We start from the raw sequence: 11,154 nt of genomic DNA on the forward strand, positions 1-11,154 counted from the left end.
GGACAAAGTAGAGGCAGAGTGCACAAAACAGATCCAAACCACAATTTTAATGGGAAGAGAGCTTCTATGATGGGAGACAGCTCTAACATAGCAAATACAAATACCCGTGTGACTGTTAAGTGTGTATTGTGAGACTTGCTTTCTGTGTTGGTGATTACTGTCTTTATTTATATTTTACTTTTGAGAGACAGAGTTTACGAAGTGCTTCAAAAAGAAGACAATCAGGTCATGTCAGTTCCTGGTGCTAAGAAGAATCACATAGAGGGCTACTTATGAACTAGGCCTCTCTTCTTGATGACATGTTCCATCGCAGCCTTTTCGGAGGTGTCCAAGTCGATAGTGTACTTGGCCAGGATTTTCAGGATGGGCCTCAGCCTTAACCACCACTGTGTCATTGGAATACGATGACTGCAGGGAAAAGAAAGTACATGTCAGTGTGAGGAGGAAAGTAGAAACGAGCAAAATGACTTTTCTAAAATATTTTAAATATGTCCAATATGTCCACTGTGTGAACAGCAAGTCTCCAAAGCATTAACCTAAAGCTTTATAACTAACATATTAACAAATAGTATGTGCATAATATCTGCACACGTAGTACGACCAGACCACGATGGGCATATAGTTTTCTACCTGTCAAATCTAAGTATAATTTTATTCATGTTTTCATCATTTTGCGTACACTTGGCCATGGTTTAGTATCAACTGTTTCTTTTTTGGTTGTATCAGTTTGGTAAAAGAAAACAATGGACTGAAAGCTTCAGCTGCAAAGTGGGGTGTTGACTTTCATTAGGGTCAGACTCATAAGGTTTTATCTTGATGTAAAAAATATTGCTCAAAGCTTTAATGTGGCCGCAGAGTTAAATACAAAACAGTGGAGAGGAGAATAACTGAAGAGAGAACAAACTGAAGGGATAAAAACTAAGTCTTACTCAAAGTCAGTCTCATCTTTAAGTTCTTCCAAAGGCCGGAAGATCAAAGATCTCTTCTTCATGCCCAGCACACAGGCTGTATCTGGAGAGTTGGCAAATATGCGACCTGGAGGTTTGAGATGAACAAAAAAACTATACATCAGTTCAGGGTTCACAGGAGGTCAGCTCAGCAGAAGTGTACAACATTTTGTGTTTTTAGCGAGGTCATATCCTCACCGTGTCTGTAGCATTCCTTCAGCTTGTCAGTCAACCAAAGGACAGACTTGATGCCCATCTTTGTCCCAAAATTCCTGTCAAAAGGAGTGGGTGTTCCGCCCTAATAATGAAGGAAAATAATATTTATGGTATTGAATTGGGTGGCAAGTAATGAGTCTGTTACACAACAAACAGAACATTTGCACACACCTGTTGCATATGTCCAAGTACATTCTTCCTGCAGTCAAACACACCCTTTCCCTCCTCTGAGTACAGGTTGAAGATAAAATCTGTGGTATAGTTTGCATTGCTTTTCTCATTTCTGAAACACAAGAAGAATACTGGATGAGATCTGAACCCTGAGCTACAGAGTGTTGAAATGAAATTCCCACAAACCTCAGAATCAGTCCTCTCTTCACTGTGGTCTTCATCTTCTCCACCAGATGTTCCACATTCATCTACAAACAAATCAGCTATCAGACCACCGATCCAATCATCCACCCCTCAGCGATGTACTGTATGTCATCACTCAGCCTCCTGTCTTTTATACAATCATAAGCTCAGACCTCAAGTTCGTGAATGTTGAAACGCTCCTCATAGATGTAGGCAGCATCAGCTCCAGATGCCAAGCCGGCCATGGTTGCCAGGTAGCCGCAGTATCCTCCCATAGTCTCAACAATAAACACTCTCCTCTTGGTGCCAGCGGCAGATTGTTTGATCCTGTCGCATGTCTGAAAAGGAGGAAGAGATAAGGAAAAAGAGAGAAGAATAATATACCGTAGTGAGTATAGGATTTTGACTTTGAATTACCTGGGGTTGAAGTATTTTTGTGTACTATAAAAATTTTACCATGGTTATGGTGTTAAGGGCAGTGTCAGCGCCAACACTGAAGTCAGATCCAGGAACATTGTTGGAGACAGTAGCAGGAATAACAACAAGGGGAATGCAAAGTTCCTCGTACTTCTCTCTAGCTTGCACTATCTCCAGCCCTCCAACATATGCCTGATGAAGACACGAAGGACAAAATTAGTAAAAGTGACTTTCACCATCATTTAGGCTACGTGTTGCATTTTGTACTTATGTTAAGGTATGATGTCAATACACCAGCAAAACCTCCATATTCTAGCTGCTCACCTCAAAACCTCCGATAATGACTAGAGAATGAATGTTGAACTTAGTGATGGTCAGGCTGATCTCCTCCATGAACTCATGTGGCAGGGATCTTTATAAAAGGGGAAAAAAATCATAGTAGATTACACCTGCCCCATGTTAAGTTGAAATTAACACTGCCGGTACAACTCATTGTACATTTAAAAACATTGAAACGTGCCATCATTACTGCACCAAGTGGTCTGTTGAAGCATCTCACCTCTTAGTTCCCAGTATGGAGCCCCCTTTTCCAGTCCAGCCTGCCACTCCAGACCAACCAATGGACTCAATCTGTGCAGAGACAGAGTGTGTGCTTTATCAGCCTCTTTCATTTATGTAGGCTTCACACTGACAAGGGTAAAGCTGATTCACTGCCATGATAGTAACGGCTTTCTTGTTTGATTTTTGTCTGTAACTAGAATTTACCAGTCCATGAGCCAAGCCGTCGAAGCCGTCATGCACTGCCAACATCTGGTGGCCCTGGAGAAGCCCGATCCTGACAGCTGAACGGACGGCAGCATTCATCCCAGCACACGGAGCTCCCACATTAATTATGGCAATGTTGATATTACTCTGGCATGGGCAAGAGACATTTGTCGGAACAAATGTATTTTCCACAGAGACTTAATGAATGAGAGTCAGTTAGTGTACACACTACAACTGTAGTTCCTGACCTTTGTATCTGGGGGGCGCACATGAGCCAGCATTTTGTAAGTGTTCCAGTTGTTCTCAAAGCTCCTATTGTCAAAAATTAGCAGAAATGTACAGACATTTGAAACTCAATACAACACTTGAGAATTCTGAATGGATAACATGAAAGTGCATGCCTCACTTTCCCCTGAGCTTCACAGCATCGTCAAACCTCCCTTCGGCCATGGCTGTGGTGACATCTTTAGTCTGATGTGGAAGAAGATGAAAAGGCAAAGAGGCAACTGAGAATTTAGTCAGAAAATTAAGCAAAATATTGAACACATAGCTTTTTAGCACTTGTTTCATTCACTTTGTATAAACTAAAGAACTAGGATTTGTTTTGTATACACTATACAGTACGGAAAATATTTGACTCACCACTTGGACACACTCCATGAGAGGCAGCCTAACGGCCATATTACCAGACAAGCTGACCACACAAGCAGGTGTTTCTGGTGTGGCCTCCAGCAGAGCCATCACAGCCTCTACACCCATCCTGCTCGCCTGAATCATGATATGAGAGAGCAGGCAGGTGTTCAGGGAAGCTGATACATGTGTGTTTATTCACTTTGCTGAACAGAGATTGGAACAATCGGTGATTATTTTAAAAGTTCACATATGAGGAAAATGAGTTATTACCAGGATCCTGTCAAAGGCAGAGGGAGTTCCACCTCTCTGTACATGGCCCAAGATGGTGGTGCGAGTGTCGAAGCCTAGCTTCTTTGATATCAGCTGGACAGACAAATAATATATGAGCAGTTTGCCTAACATTACTAGAGCCTATTTATCTATGCTGGTTTTGTTGGAGTACTCTCATTACTGACCTGTTTGACATTGTCACAGGAGATAGGTTTACCAGAGCGGTCCATCGCTCCCTCTGCAACAATGATAATATTCAGACGGGAGCCACGACCTCTTTGCTGAGAGGGACAGAGAAAAGCTTTAAGATCAACAAGTGGACTTTTTAAAAGTGAGATTAAAATCTAAACTAGTCATGGAAGATGATGGGGGACAAGACATGCACCTCTGTCAGTCTTCTGCACAGATGCTCCTCCCATCCATCTTCTGGGGGCATCTCTGGGATGAACACCCAGTCAGCACCACAGGCCAGAGCTGTCACTAAAGCCAGGTAACTGTAGGAAAAAGTAATACCTGCTAAACAACAGCATGTTAGCATTGTCCTTATGAGCATGCTGATGTTAGCATTTAGCTCAAAGCATCGCTGTGTCGAAGTACAGCCTCACCGAGCTGCTAGCATGACCGCCTTTGACTGATGACTTTTACTTGAGATTTCAGTGTAGTAAGTTAAGATTTACTATTTCATCCTTAGAAAGTTAATATTTTTATATGTAGTGCATAACCAGCAGTTTACACATTTAGCCACTGTACTGTATGCACAACTACCCAGTTACTGTGCCATATTTTGTGACTCCACATAAACAACTTGTATGTACTCACCCACAGTGTCTGCCCATTACCTCCAGGATGAAAGTCCTCTGGTGACTGCAGAATGACATGTTTTAAGTTAACAGTCTCTAAATGATTTAGCAGTTTTGTCCTTCATACCTTCATCTGAATTTAGTAAACATATACCTCTGTGCTGTGGTGGTGATGGCATCCACTATCTCCATGATGCGATGCAGGGCAGAGTCTGTGCCAATGGTCATGTCAGTGCCACAGAAGTCATTGTCAATGGAGCCCACCATGCCAACGATATTGAGGTGAGAGGAACACTTGGCCTCATTGGCTGTGATCTTACCTGAGTAAAGATTAAAATGGCAGCAGTCTCAGACACACCATTTCACCAAGATTGTTAAATAAGTGCGGTAAATTGTACCATAACATTATTGTGGGATAGCAGGAGTATATAAGGGTCATTTCACATGTAGGTTGTGTTGTTTAGAACAGTGTGTTTTATGGCCATGACTCTCACCAGTTTTAACCAGGTCTACCAGCAGCTCACTCCACTCTGTTCTGAACTGGTTAGCACCGGTCAGACTGCCATCGCCTCCAATCACACACAGGTTGGTGATGCCCAGCTTGACTAAGTTTAAGGCAGCCTTGGTGCGTCCCTCCTTGGTGCGGAAATCCTGGCAGCGAGCACTACCAATCACAGTACCACCCTGATGTCAGGCAAGGGGGGAGACAAGAATCACTAGGGCGGATAAGGACGGGGGTAAGATCATCTGAAACCTTAGCACTCATGTCAAAGGTCCAACAAGTCTTGCTATTTAATGAACCTTGGCATTTAGATGACCATTTGACCTATGGAACTGTCCAGTGGAGGCTAAAGAGTTGCCAGAGTTACACACATCCTCCATCCCACTCACAAAAAGGGACCTAGCTGTGACTGTGAAAGGGTAGACGTAACAAACATGCAGATAAATATGCGTTTACTTCCTCATGCTTGTTCTCACCAGCTGCAGCATCATTGACACACTCTCCCAAGTAGCAGGGCGGATATTGTCACCTCCATCCACCAGACCCTGGTAACCCTGTGAACAGACAAACACACAACACAATATCACCCCCTTGGAAAGGGCTCTTTGCTGGGAAGAAGGCATATTTTTACTCTGGCATATGCTGCTCTTTCAGTCCAACAAGTGTTTTGTTTATTATAGTGGTATTTGCTGGTGTTAGGCAATTGAATAATGAATGATTCATCAATGAAAAGTAAATTAGCTGTTTAAGAAATTTCTCATTTACTGGTACCAGCTTCTCAGTTCTGATCATTTGTGGTTCATGTCATTGTAAATGAAATAACTGTTTTGCTTTGGACTGATAAACAGACAAATATGAACAATTTGAAAATAGTACTAGCGTTTTTCACAACCTGTATTTGTTTGATATTGTATACATTAAAAGATGAATAAGATTAAAAAAGCAGTATTCACCTCATAGACAAAATACACCTTGGCTCCTGTGTAAAGTCCAACTCGAACTGTGGCCCTTACAGCTGCATTCATACCTGTGGGCACAATGTGTGAGCATATTAGCTTGTATGAAAACCTTGCGATTGCTCTCACACACAGGTGGAAACAATGACTGAATGGAATAATGGGAAAATGATGGTGGGAAAAAATACAGTTATTATTGTGACTGTAATTTAGTAGTTTATGCTCTATATTCGGTTACTATTTTTTTTTGTCAAATGTATATTTTATGTATATTTGTAAATGTATATAGTAAAAACATGTTAACATGGTAGTTTGAGTGGGATATTTTGATAGTTCTTCTTAGCCTCCAATTTGCTTAATGACATGTTGAATGGATGTTGGATGACTCATGCTCATTGACTAATATTAGCATTTCTTACTTTAGACTTTACCTTAACCTGCTGCTGCTGCGGCTGCTGAACACCAGATGGGTGCAACAACAACATAAGCTTAAAGTAAAGACAGATGATAAAACCATATTATAGTTCCATTTTATTCGACTGTACTGTCAATGTTAGTCACAGTTAGATTTTCAGGGATACAGCAAATCTTGTAGTGCAGGAAAGGCCTCTGCCTGTTTTCTGAACACTGTGGGGGTTGCTTAAAGGACAAGATGTGGATAAATTAACTTTAGAGGCGCCAAGAGCATCTCCACTTACAGTGTAAAGGAGGAGAAGAGAGAAAGGTAGAATAGGACGGCCCTCTGACTCACTACCTCACCACTTTACAAACACATGACAGAAAGGTCATGCCTCTAAAATTAGCCCTCACAACAGATACAGTGTTGGAGAGACACGAGGATGGAAAGGAGGTAGAAAGTTGGACTAAAGCATATGAGGATGACTAAGAAGGTAAGCCTGTAATGAGGATTATGAGTGAGAAAGAAGAATGGTGAGTTTTGCAGTTTTGAATTTACACACTTCTGCTAAGGTCTTATAAAGTTCAGTAAGGTAAAACAGGCATGGGTAGTCTCACACACTCACACTACAGCGTTGCGTGGGGTCACTGACACACTTCCTAAAGGTCACAGTGAAGATATTCCTCATCAAGCTAAAGGTCAGAGGAGCATCTGTCTCACTCTGTGGTCCTATAGCAGCTTTGAACTACAGAGTTCAGGCTGCCCTTTTCCACAAGTTATGCTATGAGAAAAGCTATGAGAGAGATCGCTAGATAACTGTTCTAGTAGAGAAATCATTAAAGTGTTATCATCAGTAATGAAATATTATGGGATGGTATAAAAGGAAGATGCTGTCATGAATGTGGCAAGAAAGGTCTAGACTTTTTTTTTTTTTTTTAAATCTGTTAAAACATAAAACTGTTAGTACAGATTGTATAATACTTAGAAACAATTTTAAGCTGTTAATAATGTCAAAAGGCAAATGATACACCCACAGTATGGATCTCTGTGTAAGCTACAGTGCGTGTCTAAAGCAACCACTAACTATTCAAGAGGCATCAAAATTTGGACTCCTAATAGGTATTTGATTCATTTTACAATTCAGATACATCTTTATTTGTCATTTAACCCTGTCATGGGTTTACTAATTGCTGACTTCCCACTCATCAGATCCTCTCAACCACCTGCTGAGGCAAACAAGCAGCAGACAAGTCCAGCCTTGGCACTCCACACTCACATACCACCCTGGAAATCCTCCACTTACCCTGGGCATCGCCTCCCGAGGTTAACACAGCAATTGCCCGACCCTCTCCCATCTTGGTGTGGTTGACGGTGGGCGTTTGTGCCATGGTCCTGGAGCTGAAGCTGCCTGAGAGAAAGAGGCCTTGAGTGAAAAATCCCTGCTACCCTGCTTTACTGTGTGGAGCACAAGTAGCCTCTCACCTCTAACTCAGCCTGCCTGTAATGGAAAGTAATAGCAGTTGCAAGGGTGCACAGATTAACTCCCCGCTTGGCAGACAACAAGGCACACATAGTTGTCCAAACACATTTAGATGCACACACACACACACACACACTCAGTGCCTATTAAAAGTATTCAACTCCCGTAATCTTCCACCCAGTTTATAGTTTTGCACATTTTATTCTGTTACAACACTGGATCACAGTTGACGTACTTTTTTCACATTTATCAGCACAAAAATACACAAGTGAAATCTCACAAATACAAATATATTCAAACTGATCTAAATTCATTTCAATACACTAAGTAACTAGCTGCATCACTTTGCACACCTGGAATTTTTTATCCAATTTTTAGTAAAACTGCCTCAGCTCTGTCAGGTTGCATGGAGACTGACTGAACAACATTTTCTTTTTAAACTTTGGCCATAAATTATGGATTGGTTCCAGATTGAAGTCTGGACCCTGACCACTCTAGGACATTCATATGGTTGTTTTTATGCTGTCCCTGTTTAGCTTAACCTTTACTGCATGTTTGGGGTCTCTGTCTTGCTGTAAAATGCATTTTAGAGGACTTCTCTTGCAAACTGCAGCAGGTGCATTCATTACACAAAAGTATCCTGCTCTTAACAATTTAAAGGTATGCCATAGTTTTTTTTTAAATTCACCTTTCCGCTCTCTGAATATTAAGTGCAAGCAAAATTTACTTTTAAATAACTAATAAATTTACTTTTAAATAACCAATATTTCTCTGTAGTTATTCATATTATAGTTTTGTCCGAATATCGACATTTGTCACACAGGTGGCCTCAGTTCAAGGTGGTGTGTCTGTGAATGTGGTGGACCCCGGGGAAACAGGGCTTTGGAGTTTATGTATAAAAAAAAAACACAAACACTGATCACACCAGTGGTTTAGATGTTTTTAATGAAGGGTGTGATTAGTTGATATTCATTGTTACATTATTCCATTAAATTCATTGTATGTTTTATAGCTTCACTTAATTATGTTCCATTTGTTTTATGTTTTAACATTAAAGTATGTTTTGTTGTTGATGGGCATCCACTGTGATTCAGGGTTGTGTCTATCATATCCCTATTTACTGTATATTAGACAGCAAAACCTACAGGTACAAATCAAATCTGTACAGCAGCAGATATAGATGTGCCTTCTGTCACCTTTATTCAGTACATAATGATGAAGATCATCTATGAAACCAAGTCCTATAGGTCTTCATTTGCCGCTGTCTTAATAGGAGCTCTCTATAAATTCAAACTGATAATGACAGTCCTTTGATTGCAGACTGGCTTACCAGCATGCCCTGCTGGGTCAGAGCTCGAGGACGTCTTGCTTTCACATTCAGATGCTGAGAGGTCATCACCACCTGAGGAGGGAGAACGATAGCACATTACCCAAGCTTTGATCCAGCTGTACTGTGTTTTACTTTACAGTTAAATCATCAGCTGTTGTTGTAGCAAACAAGCTCCGTAATTCACTCCAGTGTACAAGGCAGATTCTCACTCACATGATAGACCTTTTCTACAGAAGACAAGCCGCTCAAGCATTATTCCTCAGTATTTTCTCTCCTATCCATGTTGTTAGTGAAAGCATTCGTGATCGCCATACAACACCGTCTATCTGTACATTGCAGGTTAAATTACTCCCTCTAGCTTTATCTTGTCTTTTGCTCTGAGCTGCAGTTGATAGACTGGTGACTGAGGCAAAAACGCATACATGTAATTTGCACAAATTACTTTATCAAGAAAAAGAAATAGCATACTTTTCAGCAAATCCGATATATGCAGTTCAGTACACACCGATGTCATATTTCTTGCAAGTAGATAAAACTAGTAACTATTGAGTATTAATTGATGGACCCCACTCATAAAGTCCATAATTCTCATTTCCATTTTTTTCATTTTTGTTTGAAGAAATTCAAACCCCACACGCCCCCTTGACACAAAACATAAGTTATCTCTCATTTTTAATTGTCTCCTCTTCCACTTGCAAACACATTATATCTCATCAGTCTGCTGTTCATGTCTAGAATTAAGAATCAGATGAGTAGATATAACAGGGTACTACACCTAGATGTGGTTATGGGTATATGTGTGTGTGTGTGTATGTGTGTGTGTGCGTGTGTGTGTGTGTGTGTGTGTGTGTGTGTGTGTGTCTGGAAGTGTTTTGTGAATATTAAACTCTTTGTTCAATCACTGCCAACACAGCTGACTTAATTTAAGTACCAACATTGCAGCCATGCTTGTATTTTCTCTGCATATTGAGTTAGAATTACAACAGGCATGTGAAGCAACAAAATGTCCTGAGTTCAATATCAATAGAACATTTGTGATGGATATTGATGGCTGTAGAAGTTGATGACAGATGAAAGGAAAGAATCAGTGTGACAGTAGAGAGAGTCGGAGGCTCGTCTCTTGAAGGCAGCTCATTGGAGTTGTCTTTAAATAGATTCTGGTTGTCTGAATGCAGACACAGACCTGCTATCTATAAAACACACAGAAACCCCTCCCCTTCTTCACCGCCATTACTGGGAAACTGCACAGTCATCCCTACAACTGAACACGTCAAAACATGTCATGCTTGTGTATTTATTACCTGGAAAGTAAATGTACATGACAATTTACAAACTATTACGTGTCAAACTTTCCAAAAGCAACAGTCAGGAAAATGCAACGTGTGCACCATTCCTCTTTTAACATTTAACATTTAAAAAATCAAAATTAAAAAGTGTGCTGACTGAAACAGAGACAGAAAGAAGAGGCCCATCACAAACACACAAAGACACAAATATCCACACCATATGCATACCTTGACCTTTCTTTCTGAGCCAGAGCAGCAGACAGGCCAACAGCGCGACAGAGAGAAAACACTGGGCTGAGAGGACGGCCGGGTACCACATCCTCATGCTCTTGTTGGGGAACTATCCTACATCTCATCTGTATTAATAGCTTTGATACCACTCCTTCATTGTGGAGTAATGACCTTCATTGCTGATACATGGCAGGTAATCAGATACAATGTTTTTGTGCATAGACAAAATGAAGGATTTAGGTTTCAAAGAGGTTTAGGTTTCATCTACCCAAAAAATTAGGAAATACATAGTACAAGTGAATATCGATTAAATTGGACACTAATCTATAGATCCAGAAAATAATGCATGTAAAACATGCAACTCAAAAATACACTCAAACCAGCTTGGCTGTTTAATTCATGAAAGTTGCCTATAGCTGAAGCATTAAAGTGAAAGAAGAGAACTATGAGACAGATATGGCTTATTTCTATGACCATGGCACATTTTATTCTTGTTATTCTAATGAATAAATATTTAATGTTAAAGTCTTTGATTGATTGATTTATTTCCGTAGTCTTTTATTACAGTGA

General features: G+C 40.5%; 1 protein-coding gene across 1 annotated transcript; it reads right to left on the reverse strand.

Moving 5' to 3' along the window:
- Positions 1-27: 27 nt before the first annotated feature.
- Positions 28-7,766, reverse strand: pfkmb (phosphofructokinase, muscle b). Its single transcript, XM_056398935.1, has 22 exons — positions 7,561-7,766; positions 5,858-5,931; positions 5,381-5,458; positions 4,897-5,086; positions 4,557-4,722; positions 4,422-4,466; positions 3,988-4,096; positions 3,788-3,883; positions 3,603-3,695; positions 3,342-3,467; positions 3,106-3,170; positions 2,948-3,011; positions 2,700-2,846; positions 2,494-2,564; positions 2,259-2,346; positions 1,974-2,126; positions 1,691-1,855; positions 1,521-1,582; positions 1,335-1,446; positions 1,146-1,245; positions 930-1,035; positions 28-408 (listed from the first exon to the last, which is right to left on the reverse strand). Exons 1-22 carry the CDS (start codon positions 7,643-7,645, stop codon positions 267-269), a joined length of 2,337 nt encoding a protein of 778 aa, XP_056254910.1. The 5' UTR covers positions 7,646-7,766; the 3' UTR covers positions 28-266.
- Between the last annotated feature and the right edge of the window lie 3,388 nt (positions 7,767-11,154).

Source organism: Seriola aureovittata, chromosome 2, assembly GCF_021018895.1.
Source record: "Seriola aureovittata isolate HTS-2021-v1 ecotype China chromosome 2, ASM2101889v1, whole genome shotgun sequence".
In the NCBI taxonomy this organism is placed as follows: Eukaryota; Metazoa; Chordata; class Actinopteri; order Carangiformes; family Carangidae; genus Seriola; species Seriola aureovittata.